Raw genomic sequence first — 22,243 nt, forward strand, 5'->3', positions numbered from 1 at the left:
ATATTATCAAAACTGAATTAAATAGTATAAAAAGGAAGACTTCAGGGTGCCTTTATTATTGGATAATTCTATAAGAAATTTTAATTAACCTCTAAGAGGACAACTGAATCATATAATCCAGGAAATGTGTAATATCCTATACTTTAAATCATCCATATACTATTTATATGTATTAGTTATCCGCTTATGGTGAATTGAACTAGAAAAAGTAGTAGTGGTTAACAGGAAAAACAACATATACTGTGCTTCCCCAAACTACAATAACATTTCTCATAAAAATGGCATCAGAAGACATTCTCTAAAAGAATCAGAAATGTCAGTGTTGATGAATTCCTTACTCAAAAATTTATTTTCTTGAACAAAGTACACAGAGGATGATAAAGCCTTTTTAACAACTTAAGAATTCCAAAATTAGAGGAAAAGTGCTGCTTTAGTGAAGTAATATGTTTTGTGGATTCTTTCCCCAATTCAACCTATCTTCTTAAATTCCTGTACTGGTAAATCTTAAGATATATTGAGTGGCTATTTTTAAGATGTACAAAAAATATTGCTTTTGTAGGTAAAATTTTACAATTCATTTTAAAAACTTCTCTAAACTCTAGATTTTTAAAACTTTGTGGATACTGCATATACGTACACACAGATCTGAAGGACTTTTTTTATTGTATAGAATTTTATGTCATCCCTGGAGGCTGATGTTCCCTTTACTCATTTGATTACATTTCAGGTGTTCCTGAGAAGCCTCAAATAAGTGGTTTTTCATCACCAGTTATGGAGGGAGATTTGATGCAGCTGACTTGCAAAACATCTGGTAGTAAACCTGCAGCAGATATAAGATGGTTCAAAAACGACAAAGAAATTAAAGGTAAATAGTGGGAAAAAGTCACCAAATCAAAGTAAATACACTAAAACTAGTATGACATATTAGAAAAGGAATGTTTAACATATTTTTCAAACTGCATTATTGCTCATTGAGTAAATATAATTTAAACTGGATTTACCCATTTTTTAAGGTAATTTCATAGGCTATAGTGGTAGAATCACTATGTTTCTTTTCCCTCTTATATAATACAATTCTAAAACTAACATGTACCCTATTGGCATGTTGGGGAATAAATGAGTTAATATATGAATAAACATTCAAGATTCTTGCTTGACATTTGGTAATCACTAAGTTTAGATTATAGACAGACAAACTCCATAATTTTTTTTCAACTTAAAGACAATTCTGGAATTATAAAGCTGTCAGAATAAAACCAGTTAAACATCAATAAATCTTATTTATAATTTCCTATAAGGTAACAAATTCCTTGTATCAGTAATAAAGCATAATAATTTAAACTCCTCTCTCTTTCTCTTCTTTCTCTCTCTCTCTCTCTCTCTCTCACACACACACACACACACACACACAACACACATACACACACAGTAACACAAACATGCAAATATATACACACAAGTAGTTTTTCAGGGAAGAAATAAGTTTAAATGGGCAATAACCTGTATGTAGTATGATTAGAATTTTTTTATCTATCTTGGGCCTGATGTCACATATACGTTAATGTCAAGTATTATAATTGTTTATTCTGATTGTTAAAATAAGTTGCCTATGGCATGATATTATTTTTCTCATAATTTTTATGAGATGGGTTTATATGAACCATTCTAATTATATTAACTTGCAATTCTAATGGCTTATATCAGACTATCTTATTCTTAGTAACAGCCATGCAGACCTAGCAGAAAGAATTGTACATATTACTGAGAAATTATAAGATTATAATACTATAACTATTTTATCTATTTTCTATTTTAGTCATTCTGTATTTTTTCATGAAATTGAACCCCTATCTTTACTTTGAACCTGGTCACTACCTTTACCTTAGAACTGATAAATATATTTTATTGGACAAGTTTTGAGAAATATAAGACTCATGACACAAATTGGACATCTTACTATACTAAGTTAAATGTACAGGTTACTATGCAACATGATTCTTATAGTCTAGCAGCACTGAATTACAACCAGTGTAATTCTGCTGCTAGGATATATTTTTCTAGGTATCTGAATTTGGTAAGGTCTTTCCTATATGGACCCTACATCCTGTTTCCAGAGTTATCTTATTGTTATGAGAGTCTGTTCTGCTCATTTTTCTGTTTAAGCACTTCAGATGAAATGGCTCAAACTGCAGGATAAGTTTAAGATCTGCTTTTTATAGCTTATAAAAATGCTCCATGCAGCAAATTCTTAAACATCACATTTGTGTTTTCTCATTGAAACATTTGTTTAATCATAGAATATAGTTTTTAAATATGCCACTGCAGTAAGTTGCTTTATTACCTAAGTATATCCCTTTCTTAAATCTTATATCATTACTTAGATCTCAGTTTCTTAGCACTTTGTGTTCCAAAAGTTTTCCACTCTTGTATTCTCATGATATAGATTCTTAACACATTTAGTACTTCGTTAATGTTGATTGATTATTTTTAACATTTTAGCTTCATGAGGAATCAGTGATGAACTCAAATTCTTACAAAAGAACTTAATATTTAACAAATTCTGGCTCTTCTTTGAATGTCAAACAGATTTGATCATATATGGGGGGTGTTGGTTGTTGTTATTAGGTAAAAATGTAGAAAGAATAATATTGTAAATATCATAATTTAGTCATCTGGATCAAGACCAGATCAAACATTCAGATAAAAACATGTACGGAATCAGCGTATGGTTCTATTCTGAATTTAGAATTGCAAAGCCTCTTTTAATGCTCTCCAGTGCATGGCAATTTATGGAGCCTTTATTGTCCCTACATTTTTATTTGTCCATATATTTTTTCTATGTTTATAACTCTTTTGCATGTTTGCATAGTTTGTCTTCCTAACCAGATGGTGAACTTCCTGAGTTGTGTAAACTTCATTTTTATAGGTGTTTATGTAAACAAGGTAAGGGCAGTAGTAGCATAAAGTGAGCATTCGTGATGGAGGTTATCCTCTGGATATACTGAGTGAAATTTCATGCTGCAGTTTCTTTAGCCCCACTTTTTACTGGAGAGTATTCCACACTTATTTTGTACTGTCTTGTCCTTACATGATATCTGATTACCACCTGTTTTTACTATAACATCACTTGACATTTTATAAAAAGAAATAGAAAAACAGAAAGCAAAGAGAAAAGTGAAGGTACTTAAATTTAATCCAGAAAAAAATTGTTAAACTACCTTACAATTTCACAGCATCTTATGGTTCATGAGTCAAGATCAAAATGAAGAAACCAGAAACCTTAATCTTTTTCTCTCTCTCTCTCTCTTTGATCTTTGGGATCACTAGGAAAATTATGGAAAATAATTTCCTGTAAAGAATAATATCTACTAATTCTTATTTTTCTCAACACTACCTACTGTATAAATTTTATTTTCAAGTTTCTGAGTTAACATTCATAGAAAGTAATATTTGATCACATTTGAGGGGATCAGGAGATTAAAGTTCTTAAATTTTAGTAACATCACATGTAGGTCTTGTTGAATGTCAGATTATAGGGCTCTGACCCTAGATTTTCTAGTTGAGCCAGTGCATTTTAGCATCATGTTAAATGTGTGAGTGACACTAATGCTCTTCTTTGAGACCACATTAGTATTGAGAGCATGAGAGGAGATATAGTAACAGATATAGAAATCTTCCCTCTATTTTTGAGCTTAAGTCTTCTTGTCTGCCTCAAACTACTCTTTCAAGAATTGTCTATAAGCCAATATATATAAATTGCTCTTAAGAATAAGGAAGAACTAAATATATTTGAAGCATTTTTATCTTTCTGGTTATTATTGCTTTATTCAACAAACCATGATAATGAATTGTGCCAGTCTTTAAATAGAAAACAATAAAATAAGTAAATAAAACAAAAGTTTTCCTTCAACACATTCACAATTGGGAGATGCACATGTGAATGTTAAGTCTACAAGATATAATTATGTAGACTCATTACAATTTTGCTCCAAAAAGCAGAGATTAATTCTACTTTGTGGGGAAGATGAAAAGCTCAACAGTTCATTAATAAATCAAGGCACTTAATAAACATGAGTTTATTGAATGAAAAAATGGGCCTTAATGTGTGAAATTCGACACATGAGTTGGAGATAAAAGTAATAGGGCATTCTGAAGACAGGGTTTTCATATATCTAAATGGAGTAAAAACAATGTAATTGAAATAACGCTGAAACTTTATGTGATAAAAGCGTAAGAGGTAAATATGGAGGCAGTGTCCCAGTGGAAGAACTTTTATTTCAGATTAAGGGGGTTTAGAACTTATTCTGTAGGCAGTGGTGAGACTTTTTCTATAAGCTTTAAACAGTAGAAATAAAATGATCATAATATCATCTAACTCCAGGATTTTTCCCCTCCATAAGTTGACTGGGACATGTCTTTTGTGCCTCTGGGCAGCTCTGCATCCAAAACCACAGGTGTTTCACTGCAGCCTTTAATCTTCCGGGAAACAAGGAAGTCTGAAAGTCTACCATTTACTATGAAAAAGATGTGTATTGCCTTTCTAAATCTTTCAGCTCCCTGAGAACTAACAGTTACATTAAAATTTTCATTCCATGTATAAGTTTAGTAATTTTTAGGTGAAGCATTTCTTTAAAAATCTTGAGATTTTCTTTTCCATCTAAGTAGTTTTTATGTTAATGTGTGAGGCAGAATTCTGTGATAACTCTCAATGACCCACAGCATTATATAAACTCTCCCCTTTAGGTGTAGGAGGGAGTCATGAATATGAAGTGGTACAACTGCCTCGATTTTGTTACCTTATATGGCAAAAGGGTGCTTACAAATATAATTATGGGTTTCTTTTTAGTCCATTGAAGGTATATTTTCAAAAGTGGGTCTGACATAATGAAGTAAGGTCTTTAAAAATAAAGTCAGTGAGATATTCTCTTTACCTGGAAAAAAAATAATTAGCTATTTTAAACTACTTATGGGAACTACATGGTAAAGACCTATAGGTGACCTTCAGGAGCTGAAAGCAGTCCCTTTGTGACAAGTAGTGAGAAAATAGAGACCTCATAACTATAGCTTTATGGAAATGATTTGTTAACAAGCAATGAACTTGAAGGGGATGATAAAGTCCAATTGAGACCAGTACCCCCAAGACATCACCTTCATTTAGACCAGTGACACTGAGTAGATAAACAGGCTACTCCCTACCTGGAATCCTAACCAACAGAAAGTATTATATAATAAATATGTTTTTGGTTTAATCCACTCAGCTCATAGTCATTTATTGCAGAGCAATAACAAGAAACTGAGATCTGTAAAGGCAGAATGATTTCACATTGTCACATATCTTACAGAGAATGGGACTAAATATTCTGATTCTAAGACACAGAAATTTAATTTGGAGAGAGGTATGAAGGCTGGGAGAATAGGTAAGATGAATTTCAAGGCCATGAAGTAGTAGATAACAATGGAATTATTTTACAAAGTGATGTAGTTGAAAGCGAATATAGTTCGGATGAACTATGTGAATGATCCTTAGAAGTGGACCAAACTAGGGTCACAGCTTATGCAATTCAGTTGCCTAAATCTCTTGTACAATGAATGTTTTTAAAATGCTTCTGTGTTACCTCAAGACTGAAGGCAACACTGTAAGATACACAAGGCCACCTATATACAGAGAGAATTTCACCATGTGAGTATAGGTGGATGATGGGGGCAGTGAATAATAATAAAACTTTTTTTGAATTTTTTAATTTTTTATTCTTGTTTTTTAAAAAATTGTTCAGATGTATTTAATAAAAATAATATTAACCTATTTAAAATGTATGAAGTGGTACATTTTGACAAATGTGTTTAGTTGTACATCACCAAAATTCAGATAAGAACTTGTTCATCATCCCCAAAGTTTGTATCTTTCAAAACTCATTCATTCCCCTTTACCTTCTCTGACCACCTTGTACCTCATGCCCCAGAAGCTATCCTTCCACTTTGTATCATTATAGATTAGTTGGCATTTCTTCAATTTTATGTTAATAGAATTATATACTTTTATTTTTCTAGTTTATTTCTCTACATGTACATATTTTGAGACTCATACATGTTGAAATATACATATATATACACATATATAAAACAATTTGTTTATCCATTTACATTGTGATAGTGACTTAGGTTATTTACAATTTGGATTGTTACAATGAAGATCTATGGATACTTGAATATGTTTATGTGCACATGCTTTGGAAAATAACTAGGAGAGGAACACCTGGATCATCTGAGAAGCACATGGTTACATTTTTCATTTTATTTCTTTTCAACTGGTTCATAAAACATAATTGTACACATTTTTTCAATACATGTATGCATTGCATGATCTTTAAATATTTCAATACATAAAAGCATTGTATATTATTTATCTCCTAAAACATTTATCATTTCTTTTGGTGAAAACTTTCCAAATCCTTTCTCTGTCTCTTTTGAAATGTAGAAAATATGTGTATACTTACCTTACTGTAATGTTGCACACTAACATTTCTTGGTTCCATAAACTGTATCATGCTATCTTTTCTTATCACATCCTCCCCCTACCCTAGCCAGCCTCTGGTAACCACAATTCTAATCTCAACTGCTATGAGTGTCCAGCCACTTTTGACAATGATTGTACTACTTTATAAAGTCAATTTATCCCTAAAACCCAAGTACAACCAAAATAAAGTCAATTTATTTACTTTATTGATTTTTTTTCTTTTACTTTTTGAATCATGTTTTGGTATAGATTGTCAAAAAATTTTAGAATAATCCAAGATCATAAAATTATTCCAATAAGTTGTATCACTTAGATTTGATTTTGAATCTATTTTTAATTAATACAAATATCCCTAATGCCTTTGTCCATTATTTCTTTCAGTTGTATTAATTCTGGGTCAGTTTTCTTTAGTTGATTTATTGCCATATTATAGGTTACATATTTCTGCTTCTTCAAATCCACAGTAGGTTTCTTTTTATTAGATTCCAGATGTTGCAAGTTTTTACCTTTTTACTTAGCTCAATAGTCTTTTATTTTTACAAATATTCTCACACCTTGTTCTGGTAAGTTACTTAGAAAGAGTAGTTCTCTTAAAGGTTCCTTTAGAGTTCTTATTCTGGACCAGAACAGTGTTTATTCTAGAAATCATGATTTTCCCCTTGCTAATGAAAATCTTTCTAAGTACCCAATGCCCCAATCATGACTTCTTTTCAGTCTGGTTGCTGAGAATAGAGAGGGAAAGAAGACATCTGACACTCACTCTCTCTGTGCAACACTCTCCTGTTTGACGCTGGGTCTGTCAAAGGTGACTGTGAGTTCTTAGATGATCAGCTTTGTCTTCTTAACTCAAAGTCTCCCAAATTCAACAGGGCTCCTCTCCATGAGCCAGATCCTGAAAAGCAATCAGTGCAATAAACAAAAACATGAGGTATTCTTGTTCATTTTCATAGTGCTCAGTGTCTTAAAACTCTGTTTCAAGTGACAGTGAATCTGGGAGTGCTACTTCATTTAGGATGGAAGCAGATGTCCTAGTCTTAGTTTGTGAAATGTAGATGAGTAATACCTTTATTATAATAGTACTATGCTTCCATTCTGTTTGTTCGCTTATTTGTAATATAAACATGGATCATAAAGTTCTGTACGGAAGATAGTTATATAATAAACCTAAGATGAAACAAATGAATGAAATGTATCTGTACTCCCTTTAATAGACTATTTTAGATTAAAAGTTCTGCTAGTTTTGAAGATCACACTTATTCTTAGTCAGAAGAATTCAGTGCTGTTATAAGTTCTTATATATTAAGAGAATGTAACGGAAAATTCCAGCATGTATATGATAAAAGAAGTGGAAATTTTTACTGGACTTTACTTAATGTCAGTAATGAGCATTCTTTTAAGATAAGTCCTTTTTACTTTGTTTTTAATAAAAGATTAAAGCAAGCCCACCCTCCCTCAATGATACAGCCTTCATCATCCTATGAGCAATCTTAACTACAGTAACATAAACATTCAGGTGTTAGCTATTTAGCTCTCATCTTCTGATGGGAGTACTTAATTGCTCCTCATAATTTACCCATGTTACTTCTAAAAGATGCTTTATGACTTCCTCATGTTCCAAGAAAGATGATTCTTCCATTCTACAACTTAATTTTTTTAAATATGCTTAATGCTTAATGATTTCTATGGGATTTGGGGAGATGTTCATTTCTCCCATCACCTTTGGCTAATGACATTTTTAAACAGAGAAGACATTTATAAATTTGTGAATCAAATCTTCCTAAAATGATTTTTAATTCAATTCAGTAAAGACATTAGATTCAAATAGTTTTGCAAAATATTAGACTTCTATCCATTTACCTTGTTAATAGGAATTGATGGAGATTGATTACTGACATTACTCCATAGAAGAATATACTAGATTATTCAATAGTGATATAGCTGTATGGATTATAACATTCTACGTGGCTGATAAGTACAGTCATTGTCTACAATTTTATTAACCAGTTTGAAAGGAGTCATTACATAAAAATATTATCTTCCAAGATAATGACTGATTTTACTTTCAGTTTAGAGGTTTTCTCCAACCAAAGCTCTTCAAAGTGCTCATTGTTTTATACCATCCTACTTAAAGCCAAAATAGGCAATTACCCATTTTTATTTACTTTTGACAGTATGAATTTAGTGATTGGTTTTTGGCAGTGCTGGAGTTTGAACTCAGGGTCTCTTGTTTGTTATGTACCAGCTCTACAACTCTAGTCATGCCCTCAATCTTTTTTGGGTTTTTAGTAATTTTCTCTCATTTTTTGCCTCAGGCCATCCTTGGATTGAGATCCTCTTACCTATGCCTCCATATAACCATGATTAGAGAGAGACATGTGTCACTCTGCTGGCTTATTAGTTGAGATGAGATCTCACTAACTTTTGCTCAGCTCCTCTAGAATGCAATCCTTCCAGTCTCCTCCTCCCAAGTAGCTGGGATTAGAGGAGCGAATCACCACACCTGCAGACATAAAAACGTTATTCAGCTGGGCACAGGTGGCTCACGCCTGTAATTCTAGCTACTCAGGAGGCAGAGATCAGGAGGATCCTGGTTCAAAATTCAGATGTAACTCATGTCACAAAATTAACCTACTAAATGTGTACAGTTTGATACTTTTTAGTAAATTTACAAATTATGAAATTCTCACTAAAATGAACTTTATATTCATTACCCCACAAGAAGCCTCATACCCATTAGGAGCAGTTCCATATTTCTATTCAACTACCCCATCAAAAGGCTCTAGGAAAACAGTATGTCACTATCTATCTCTACAGCTTTGTTGTAAATATTTTATAAAAGTGAAATCATAACACATGTTCTTTTGTGACAAGCATGACACAGTCAAAGGTCATGTGTTCTGGCATTCTTCATTCCTTTTCATGCTAAATTATATATCATTGCTTGTTTAACCTGCATGGTACAAATTCACTTGTAACAATGTATTTTTAGTTTTATACTTCGGGCTCTTTTGAAAAACTCTGCTATGAAAGTTCAGGTGCAAAATTTTGGGTGGGAGTATTACTTCAATTCCCTTAGAAATTATATGACTGGGCTATATTATTTCTGTTTTATGTACTTTACATGCTCTGTTTTAGAGGTGTTTTAATTGTTATATATTCTTAATGGATTGATTTTTATCATTTTAAAATTCTTTCTCATCTTTAATAACATTTTTTGATTGGAATTTTGTTTGGCCTGCTATTAGTATACCCAACTCTTTCTCATGGTTGCTGTTTGTAATGTATCTCATTTTCTTTTTCCTTTTCTTTTATCATTTTTTACATTCATTTATATATGCATACATTTTTTGTGCCACCTCCCCCTCCACCCCTCCAACACCCCACTTCCAGGCAGATCCTGTCGTTTTAGATCTATTTGTACCTTTAAATCTAATGTATGTTTCCTATAGAAAGTGTATGTGTTAATCTTCTTGCCAATGCTCTGATAAAAATCCTGAGAAAATCAATGTAAGGAGCAGGGATTTCCATTGCCTCATAGTTCTGAAGCATTTGAACTGAAGATGCTTCAGTCCTTGGAATCCTGGTTCCATTGTTTCTGGGTCTGTGGTGAGAGAGAACATCACCAGAGGGAGCATGTGGTAGTGCGCACCTGGCTCAGCTCATGGCAGCTTGGAAGTAAAGACAGAGGAAGGGGCCATGAACTAATATATACCTGTCAAGGGCATATCCCCAATGACCTACTTCCTCACCTAGTTCCTGCCTTTTAAATTTTCCACTACATCCCAATAGCTTGTTAATTTATAAACTCACAAATGTATTAATCCATTCAAAGATCAGAGCCCTTATGATCTAGTGACCTCCCAAAGGCTCCACCTCCACCACTGCAATGGGAACCAAGTCTTCAACAGCGAACTTTTGTGGGACCTTTAAGTTTCAAACCACAACAGTATATACTTTAATCTTTGAAAAAACTGGCTTTACAATCTTTCTTTTCATTGGATTTTAAAATTTATTCACATGTAATATAAAACTGATATAGGTTGATTTCCATCTATGATTTTACATTTTATTTTTATATTTCATGTCATTTTTACTTTACTTTTTCTTTTTTACTACTTTATTCTGTATTAAGTAAAAAGGTATTCTGTCAACATTTTATTTCTTTTATTTTTCACTATATTTTAGTTATATTCTTAAGGGACACTCTGAGATATATAAATAATAACTTACCACAATCTACATTTAATTCTTAATAACCTAATTCAATGAGATAGGAAAATATTATCCTTACATAATTGTACCTCCTTTCTCTCCTTTTTGTGATGTTTTTAAACACATGTATATTTATTGAAAATAATAGTTATAATTATTACATTATGGAATGTTTATTCTTGAAGCTAAGGAAAGAAAGGACAGCAAGGACACAGAGGTTTTTAGGTTAATCTTATTTTATACCATTCTTAATTCTTTTAATTATCTCCTCACAGATTCACTTATCAGCCAATATCATTTCCTTATTTCAATGAAGACTTGCTATACTCATCTCCTTTATTATTGTCAAATATATTGCATTTATCTATTTTATATACTCTATAATGCATTGATAAGCAATTGTTTTCTGACCATTTCTATCTAAGTGAAGAGGGCCTGAGTGAATACAGTTATAGCATGCAGGGTATTTCTCATATAAAAAAGAATTCACTGATTCATCAGCCGTATGATAACTTAGCTAGCTCCTTTCTTTCTCTACTTGAACTGCAACAAGTCAATGACTTCTCCTTCTATTTTTATTCTTTGTTTCTTTGTCTCATGCATCATCATTAGATTAGCTAAAAAAGTGGCATTTCTGGCATTTTCAGAACCTATTCTGGGATGTATGTGTATGTAGGTATGTGTGCTCCCAATTTTGAGTTTCTGGTTCTTTGAATTATTATTATTATTATTATTATTTGTACTGCAGATTGAAAGTAGGGTCCAAACCTTGAACCACTCCACCAGCCCATTTTTTGTGATGGGTTTTTTCAAAATAGAGTCTTGCAACTGACTTTGAACTGCAATCATCCTGATCTCTGCCTCCTAAGTGGCTAAGATTACAGGTGTGAGCCACCAGCACTGAACCTGTTTCTTTGAATTCTTCAGGTTCTGTAATTCACATTAAGATATATGATAGAGAATCTGAAGCAGGCTAGTTACATTATTTATGTTTGTGGATATGCTTTTATTCTTGTTACCATGAAAATTTGATATTCTTGAATCAGGTATCTCTGCCTGGTAAATCATGCCTGAGTGGAGTCATGTATCACAGAAAATGAGAACCTATAGTGATGAATTACTTGCAAATTACTTATATAGGAGAAGGATTTACTACTAAGAGGCAAACCTCTTTTGGAAATTCAAATTCATCGAGTACACATGTGATAGAGGAATAAAAACTGGTTTTCACACTTAGATATCATTCTTAACACTTATGGCTGTCATTCTGTTAGCGCTTAAAGATTAAGGCACCCATAACAAATATTGTGGTCTGAGATTAGACTTACAAATGATTGCTATTTCTTTTCAGTCCCACCCTATTTCTGGGTTGCAAATTTATGATAATTGCTAGGGTATCAATTGAGCACAAAGTGTCCAAGATGAATTCCACATATTCTGAAGGATATACCTTCACAGCTTGAGAACAAACTCTTTAAATCAAAAAGAGGTAGAACTGGTTGAAACTGACAAATGCTGATTTTAAGCTCATTATATTAGTAGAGCAGAGATAATGAAGAAATCCATATTTTTGCTAGCTATTAAAGAAAATGATAACTAAAAAATAAATAAGAAGATTATCTTGAGGACAAGCTAATCTGTCTCCTGCATTATCACAACTAACTATTAACACATATCCTTAGTAGCCTTTTTTCCTGAAAATAATCTAGCACCTATAATCATTTGAAAGAGTTTTCTGATAGGGTTAGGAGACCTGATATTGCTAATGGTTAAACTGTTATGGGTATTTTGAACATTCCTGTAGTCTTTTAAAATATTAAAATTAAAAATTTACATTTCTGTCTCCTTCAACATTGATTTCTTTCCTTTCCTTAATGAAATGTTTACATACGGAATCTGGCATGGAACCAAACACATGGCAAATGCTACTGGTTTTTATGCAAATGGTTAATGAAACATTTTGATCAAAATGGTCTCAAGCTTTACCTTAGCAGTTGTTAAAGAGTTAACTTTCTTCTTTACTGTATGGTCTACTAGACTGTACTACTCTCTTCATTCTTATATGGAATTGGAATTGAAATATAGAATTAAATAAATATAAATGGAATTAAATACAGAATTAATGGATCACTTTGCAGAAAATGATATAAGACTTGAACTCAAAACATTTCAATGAAGATGACTCTCCTACATACAGACTATTTACCTAGACTGTACAACAGAGAAGTCTGTGTTCTTCTAGGGTATTAAACTTTATCTTTAGTTACTTCTGAACCTCTAGGAAGTGATTTAACTTAGTATAATGCTTTTGAGGGGAAGTGACTTTATTGTTAACTCATTTTGTTCTCAAAGGATTTGCACAGGCATAAAAAACAATCAGCAATTAGTTAACATAGGGTGTATTGAAAATGGAACAATGGCCAAATTAGTGTAAAAAATAACATAACAATCTAAAATAAGATTGGTAGCAAATTATGTTTATAAAGATTTTTACATTTATCATTGGTATATCAAAAACTTTCCTAGCACTTATTTTAGTTACTACAAAGGAGACAGGATCAGTTAATTATTTCCACAAACCAGTAGTATAAGAGCCCTAACATTTTCTAATGCTAAGAGGAGACAGTATCTCTCTGAGTCCCCATGTTTAAGCATCCAATGTGTGTTGAATGTAGTCATCCCTTGTATATACACAGCAAGATGTGTACAGATGGTTCTTCTAGCACTTTTGATTATAGACCTCTGATACAGAGCTTAAGAGAAATTTGATAAAAAGTGCTAACATTATACCTGTCAAGACAATTTGAAAGGGAGATTTGAGAATATTTCGATGAATTAGCCAGCTCGCTAACTTAACTCTTATTTCTCTCCCCTGACCTTTTCAGCTGTACTAACAGAAGCTGGATTTCAATAGTGTTCCTTGCTCAGTGGAAGAATTACTCTATATTGGCCAGTTAATGAATGGGCCATCCCTTGAAGACTCTTAAAATTCAGTATTATTACTGCCACTATCTCGTAAAAGCTGAATAAGATGAGAAGGAGTTTAAAAAATATACCTCTTTCAGATTGGAGCTCAAAGGAGGAGTGCTCAAGAGGGAATGAGATCTTCCTCAAGAATTTGTTTTGAGGTCTTCCCCAGTGAACAACTGAAAGTGGTTATTAGATTTTAAAGTCCTAGTAGGTAAGACATGGCCTAACCATGTTTGGTGTGGAGAGTGTTTAAAGCAAATGTAAAATGAAAAGCTTAGCTTGAACATTTAAAAAAAGTTTTATAAAATATCTTTGAACACTTAACCTTAATATAAAAAAGTAAGCATGACAATCCTGTTTTAAAATATGCTTCTACATTTCTAAATGAGCCAACTCATTTTCAGTTTTATGTTGGCTAAAGGAATAATGGGGAATTTCATTATCTTCTAAAGGTGATATGTTTAGTTTTAGGAAATTTGAAGCACAGAACATCTATTAAGCAGTAATTATACTTTCCTATTTCTCCAAAATGTTCACTCCTGATTTTTGACAATAAAGTCAAGTCTTGAGTAATGTGAGGTTTTCATTTGCTGTGGCAAGAGGGCATGAGCTCAGTTCACTGACAATGGTGTTAAATGACATTCATAACCGTGATGAGGATTCAGAATATATTCCTGGATTTCTCCCACTGAAATTATCATTGGATCAATCATAAACTGCTTTTGTAAATCCTGACTATGCAAATAATAATGAAGTGCAATGGCTAAGTACCTGGGATTCACACTGAGACTCTGCTGTTTTGTTCATGGCCAGAGAGTTTAAGTCCCAAACAGGATGTGACATCTAATATCCTAGCTAATTCCAAAGCAATAGTTTCAAAGTCAGAAAGTATGGCACCTTCAGGGTGGAGAGACTGTATCTAAGACCTGTCTTCTTCCCCTGGTGACCTATTAGTGTTGCAATCGATTAAAAAGAAACTGACTCACTCTTCATGACTTGCCAATATAGAGATCTACTTCAAGATGCAGGGATACCATTTCTCTTTATAAAAGTGGAAGTATCATCTTTTCAAGTCAGTCTTAAATGTCGTCAAAATCATAAAAATGAAGAGAGCAAATGAACCATAATAGTTTGAACTGTACTGCTCAAGGTATATTTGAACCACTGTGTAGACAAGGCAGCTTCCCCAGGAACTTCACTTCTGAGGATTTTCTTTCTAAAACTACAGTCTAAAAGTGTTCAAAAGTAGACACAGAGGTAGTTGGCTTAGTAACATAAGTTGAGGAAAGATAAATATGGAGATATCTCCTGAAAGTTGATAATTTCTGGAAAGATTTGAATATAAAAAAAAAAGACTAGATTTTGCCTTGTTTGCCTGGTAACCTAACTGAAGAGTTTTCAGAGTATTTATGGGGAGTTTTCAGAGTATTATGGTCCAGAAGATCAACTTACACTTTCTTCTGGTATTGTTTTTCATTTAACCTTTGGGGAGACTAAAAATCTAAAATTCTGAATATCAAGAGATTGCTATTCTGCAACCTGAGCTTTATAACAATTAATATAAAATCTCTTAGAAAGTTCTTTACTCTGAAACTTTGCTAGGGAATGTTCTGGAAAATAACTTTTTTTTGAGAAGTAAATATAAGGAATTTTCTCCTAGGCATATTTAGAAAATTTATTACAGAAAATTTCTGACACATACAAAGTAAACACAATGGTATAATGAGACAGAATGTACTTATCACCTAGTTTTAAAATTAGCAGCATTCGGCTTTTCTGGTTTCATTTGTGCCTCTCTACCTACTCCCAGCTCAATTGTTATTATAATATTCTTATAGTTCTGATTTTTTAGGCTAAATTTTATGTACAATGAAATGAACTAATCAGAGCTGCAATATTTTGACAAATGGATAACACACACTGGATATAGCAACACTCTCATATCTGCAGGAAATGATCTTTTATTTGCTTACTCAATTCCCAACCACTGTCCACAAATACAAACACTGTTCTATTATTTCAAACAAGTACCTAAAGGTCCACAAGAACCAACATAAGAAGATGGATAAATGTCTTCAAGGATTATGAAGGAACTAAATTTTATAAATTCTTCTGTATATTTTTGGTCTTTAATTTTGTTTGGTCATCACACCAATGCATTATATAATGTGTTGTGTAATGTTTACTTTGAAAAAAATAATAGAAGGGACATATTTATACTTATATCTTCTGATATTCAATGATCACACCAACATATACACACATATAGAAAGTAGTAAAGGAAGAAAGGCAGCTTTGGAAGAGAGGCAATTTTAAAGACAGAGAGAAGAGAAAGAGATAAGACAGAGCTATGGGAAGAGTAAGTCCACATTTGACTGTATCTCTGATGCTAATGTATCCACTATAACCTTTGTTCTCAAAATGTAGTCTGTGGGCAAGAAAAAAAAGAATCTGCATTGGTACAAGATCCAAAGGTGATCAATATGCACATTCCATTTTGAAACATGCTGCTCTTGATAATAACAAAATGTAAATGCCAAAGTGAATGGAAACTCTAAAACAAGATAGACTAGGAAACAAAAATACACATGAAATCAGCAAACCCAATGCAACATAAAATGTCTTCTAGCTCTATAACTGTGTCATAATCAATTACTTTAAAAAATAGGAGAATAAACAAAGAAACATTTAAATAGTCATTTCCTATTGGGGGAGGGAAGGAGATCACTATCAAATATTGGAAGAGATGTTAAGATTGGTTCATCCCAGTGATCTTTTTTGGTTCATTTTACAACCTCAAGTAGCCCTATATAAGCTGTCACATAGTTTGTTTAAAACAACAAATTTATTTTTGTTTACTTTATCTGAATAATGCTTATTAAAATTCGGTTATAAACAAATGCCATCAAGTATTATAAGTCCAATTAATATTAAACAAATGATACTTTTGTAAAGGAAAAAGGTAAAAAAAGCAGATGTATTGGTTCTTAAAGTGCAGCTCTTTCTAAAATTAACCAATTACCAAAAATATTCTGAAATAACTTTTCATATCTTGTGTAGTATAATTATAAAATTAGTTTGCCAAGAGATCTCACTATTCTTTGACTGACACTGCTTAGTTCTATGAGTAGGTAAACATTGGCATAGATATATAGGAAAGAAAATAAAATGTAAAAGTGAGGCAACAATTTTGTATAAATTAATGAGATACTGAAAACTAAAATAACCTTTTTTTAAATTTTAGCAAAGAACTGTTAATACATCTGCACTATTCTGACATAATTTGACTTAAAGGAAATTATTTTATAGCCTTCCTGATAATTTTAGCTGAAATAGTTATTTCAAATGCAAATATCCCAGTAATAACTTCAGCAAAAATAAGATACTACCTATAATACCTTTATGAAAAGTGATACATAAAATTTTATCTTACATAATTATTTTATGTGTCTGTCCTTTCTAATTGCTAGAGATTTTCTTACTCTCCAAAATTGTCTAAGACCCAAAATATTTTCATAGTAAAAATCTTAATTAGATTTTTCTCGTAACATATGAACAGTCATAAACATATATTCTCAAGAATAAGACATATAATATTTATTTAGATTTGTCCCTTACTGACATTTATTTAATTTTGCATTTAAATCAATCAATAGGATAAAGGTACACTTCCGTGGGAATAAGTAAACTTCATGCATATGTCGCCTTATCCAGGACATCAAATTGAAAGTTAGTTTAAAGGAGAATCTTTGCAGAAAACAGAAAAGTGAAGAAATTGAACTTAAATTTGTTGCTTATTGTCACTAAAATATTTTAACGTTTTCAAATAAATTACTAAGCATGATAAAATAATGTAGTTTGTGCATTTTATGTAAAATAACTCATTTCCATAAAATAACATTTTTCATTTGCTACTGAATGATGGGAAAAATTAAAAGTATAAAAAGATGAGCATAATTTCCCTCTCAACCATATTTAAGATCTTGATATAATGATATCTTAACCTCAGCCTATCATTTTGATTTCTAATCCTTTAAAAATTGCCCTCTTCTTATCAGCTACTTCAGGCCTGAGAAATTACAAATTAAATGAAGATATTATTAAACCTCTTTCCTACACAGAACAAATAATCCCTAAGCGTCACATTTAACAATGGGTCTGCCTCATGCACAGTAAGTTTACATATCGAGACGTGAACTCATATCTTGAGGAAAGTATTCTCATTTATGCTGAAATAGATTCCTCAGTCAAGTAATGAGAATTTAACTCAATGCAAATTTCACTGCGAATGGATATTTAAATATTCAAAATGTTCAGACGACTGTGCCCCCTTCTTTATCAAAGATGGCAACTTTCTCATCTCAGGTATTCTTTAGAAATTTTGTGTTGGCCTCATGTTGTTCAAACTAAAATCCGAGAACAAACACATTGTACTTTCTTTAAGAGATAACCCCCTGGTCATAAATTTACTCTTCCCAATTGAGCTTGTGACAGAGAAGAAAGATTAACTTTTAGCAAACTTATTTATAATAGAAAGGGGCAACTACTTTTGTAAAATGGCATGCATTTTTCAAATGGACTGTAAAAAGCATTTGTACCTGATTATGATCTAGGTAAGCTTGAAAACAAAGAAATAAAAATGCTGTATACCATTGTTTTATTTCTGTAGTTAACCTTTCAAACTTATTTTTCAAGTGTTTGCATTGTGTCAAATATTTGGTTTTAAAAAATTGGCAAAAATAGAAGGTGTTATTGCATAAATAAAATGCGTTATGATTTGAAGGAATTTTATACTTCTGTTTCATTTTCAGATGTAAAATATTTGAAAGAAGAAGATGCAAACCGCAAGACATTCACTGTCAGCAGCACTCTGGATTTCCGAGTGGATCGGAGCGACGATGGAGTGGCCGTGATCTGCAGAGTGGACCATGAGTCCCTCAATGCCACCCCTCAGGTAGCCATGCAGGTGCTAGAAATTCATTGTAAGTAACAACAAATATCTCCATGGTCATTTAAAATCACTTCCACATTGTCTGCAGCAGAGTCTGCAACAGAATCCACGCTCACTGGTGTTAACATGTTCCAAGGGGAAGTACTCCTTGTCCGAGTGTCATTCTTGACAATGAAGATAAAGCAGATCTCATAGGTTAACATTCCTAATTATGTTCAAAACTGTGGCTTGAAGTGAGTGTGTACATGGGGATGAAAGCAGAATAGTGAGGCCATATTAAAACAACTTTGTTATGTGTAGGCTTGTCTTCTCAGTAGTGTTTTTTTTTAGTAGACTAGTTTTAACCTTCTACATGAGATGATAAGTCTGTTTGAAGGCAGTGGAATATCTGTTATACTCATGATTATCATTTACAATTAGTAATAAGAGCATTAATTGTGTGACCTCATAGATGAGAGGACAGTGTGAAATGCTTTGTGGGGTTTTTCAGACAGCATAATGAGCAGTTACTCACATTAGTCATAAATTACACATAAGGACTCTAAAGATTATGGATGATTTACAGATTAGGAAATGGTAGACTTTTCATAACATTCTTTTACTTAACAAGGTCATAGGAACATAGTAAAGTGTTCATAAATGTTTATGAAAATAATATGAATAAACTGAAATATGTAAAACTAGATGAAAAGAGAAGACAGAATATCATATTTTCTGCACTGCATTATTTGATTTTCCCGATAATGAAAACTTTTGGTTGTTTCTGCAATCTGTAATGAAATTATAGCTTCAACATAGAATATCTGTGTGTCATACAATTATATTAAATCCCAAAATGCTGAATTTTAAGTACAATTTTCCTAACATACCTCATTGTGTTTTGTTTCCACTTATGTGGAAATAACTTATTGGGTGTCACAGTCTTTGTTTAGGGCATTGAACTTACAAAAACAACAACAAATAAACAACAAATTGAAATTGTTTCCATTGCCAAAATTATTATCACCACCACCATCACTAAAAAATCAATCTCCCTTACACCAACCATTCTTGATATGAATAACAGAAAAGAGAAAAATAAACAAGTACTGCATATAGCATATTGTATCCTGATGATTCTATTCAAGGACAATAAGCCAAGTGGAGACAGTATGAAATGAAAATAGTGGTAAAGTGGGTGTGCATGTTTGTGTATGTGCGTGTGTGTCTGTGTGTATGTGTGAGAGATGCCACAGAAGAGGCTAGTACCAAGACCTTAAATTAGGAGAGTGGTTTTTACATTTTTTCTACATACAGTAAGAATACCAGTGAGACCACAATGAGGACTCAGACACAATAGGAATTTTTCAGAGAAAATACAAGAGAAGTGTCAGGAAGATAAAACTTTTTCTTTCAGTTTTGATTAAGAAAATATTAATCTGATTATAATATGCTGATTGTTTTTAATTATGCTTAACTGACTACTTATTAAAATTATTATTTTTGTTCTTTTATTTTTCTTTTCTCTTTCTATTTTATCATTTTTACTTTTACTTTCAGGTATATACATTGTTTGTGGCACCTTCCCCTTCACTCCCCACCTCGCTTCCACCCAGAACCTGTTCCATCCTTTTCTTCTCCAATTTTGTTGAAGAGAAAACATAATAGATGATAAGAAAGACTTAATTTTGCTAGTTTGGGATAAAGAAAGCCATATAGAGAGATTCTTAGCATTGCTTCCATGCACTTGTGTATTGCAACCCACATTGGCACAATTCTACCAGACCTCTTCACTACTTTCTGTTCCCCTTCCCATAGTGGCCTCTGCCAATTATGATTACTTTATTTGCTTCTCAACAGGCAGCACATCAACCAAATTCAAATTTTAGGTTGTGTTTCCTTTCCCTTTTTCTCAAATGCACATTCTCCCCTTAGTGTGTGAACCATGTCCAATAATATCGCTGCATTTATTTAGGGTCTATAATCCACACATGAGGTCAAACGTGATTTTTGGCCTTCTGAGCCTAGCTAACGTCACTTAAGATGATGTTGTCTAGTTCCATCCATTTACGTGTGAATGGCAAAATTTCATTCTTCTTTGTGGTTAAAATTCCATTGTATATAAATACCACATTTTCTGGATTCATTCATCTGTTGTGGGGCATCTTAGTTGTTTCCATAGCTTGATTATTGTAAATAGTGATGCAGTAAACATGGATGTGCAGGTGCTTTTGTAATAACTTGAGTACATTCCTTCAGGTATAGCCTGAGGAATGGTATTGCTGGATCATATGGCAGATATATGTTTAGTTTTCTAAGGAGTCCCCATAATGATTTACAAAGTGGTTGTACTAGCTTACATTCTCACTAGCGATGTATGAGGGTTCCTTTCTCCCCCGCATCCTTTTAATCATTTGTTGGTGGTGTGTTCTTCATGATAGCCATTCTAACAGTGGTGAAGTGGAATCTTAGTGTAGTTTTGATTTGCATTTCCTTTATGGCCATGGATGGTGAACATTTTTTCATGTGTTTTTTCACCATTTGGACTTCATCCTTCGAAAAAGTTCTGTTTAATTCAGTTGCCGACTTCTTCATTGGTTCATTGATTTTTGGGGAGTTTAGTTTTTTGAGCTCTCTGTATATTCTGGTTATCAGTCCTTTGATGTATAGCTAACAAATATTTTCTCCCACTCTGTGGGTGGTCTCTTCAACTTAGAGACCATTTATTTTGTTGTGCAGAAGTTTTTTAATGTCATGTAGTCTCACTTATCCATCCTTTCTCTTAGTTGCTGGGCTGCTGGAGTTCTACTGAGGAAGTCCTTGCCTATACCTATTTTTTTCTGGGTATTCCCTGCTGTTTCGTATACTAAGTGAAAGGTTTATGGTCTGATATTAAGGTCTTTATTCTACTTTACGTTGATACTAGTATAGGGTGATAGTCATGGATCTAGTTTCAATTTTCTGCAGGTAGATAGCCACATTTGTTGAAGAGGCTGTCTTTTCGCCATTGTGTGTTTTTGGCATCTTTAAGGTGACCTTAAATGTGTGGACTCATCTAGTTCCCCTATTCTGTTCCACTGGTCTTCATATCTGTTTTTGTGCCAGTACCATGCTGTTTTTATTGCTATGGCTCGGTAGTATTGTTTGATGACAGGTTTTGTGATAGCTGCAGCATTGCTCTTTTTGCTCAGTATTGCCTTGGCTATTTATATTCTTTTGTGTTTTCAAATGAAATTTAAGGTCGATTTTTCAATCATTGTTATGAATGTCATTGGAATTTTGATGGGTATTGCCTTGAACATGTAGATTACTTTTGGTAGTGTAGCAATTTTTACTATTTTGATTATGCCAATCCATAAGCATGGGAGATATTTTCACCTTCTGTAGTCTTCCTCCATCTCTTTCTTCATGGGTTTGTAGTTCTTCTTGAAGAGGCCATTTACATTCTTTGTTAAGTTTATTTCTAGATACTTGATTTTTTTTTGAAACTATTGTAAATGAAATTGTTTTCCTGTATTCTTTTTCAATTTGTTCATTGTTTGTGTATAGAAAAGCTACTGATTTTTGTAAGTTGATTTTGTACCCTGCTACAATGCTGAAGCTGTTTATGGTGTCTA

General features: G+C 32.6%; 1 protein-coding gene across 3 annotated transcripts in view; it reads left to right on the forward strand.

The window, feature by feature from the left end:
• Cadm2 (cell adhesion molecule 2) overlaps positions 1-22,243 on the forward strand; it is a 1,035,444-nt gene that overhangs the window by 866,674 nt on the left and 146,527 nt on the right. For all 3 annotated transcript variants that reach the window (XM_074072932.1, XM_074072934.1, XM_074072933.1), the window contains 2 exons: positions 728-865; positions 18,508-18,678. In XM_074072932.1, the coding sequence (XP_073929033.1) occupies positions 728-865; positions 18,508-18,678 (309 nt within the window). The remainder of the gene's footprint in view (positions 1-727; positions 866-18,507; positions 18,679-22,243) is intronic.

The sequence above is a fragment of the Castor canadensis genome, chromosome 5, assembly GCF_047511655.1.
Source record: "Castor canadensis chromosome 5, mCasCan1.hap1v2, whole genome shotgun sequence".
NCBI lineage: Eukaryota > Metazoa > Chordata > Mammalia > Rodentia > Castoridae > Castor > Castor canadensis.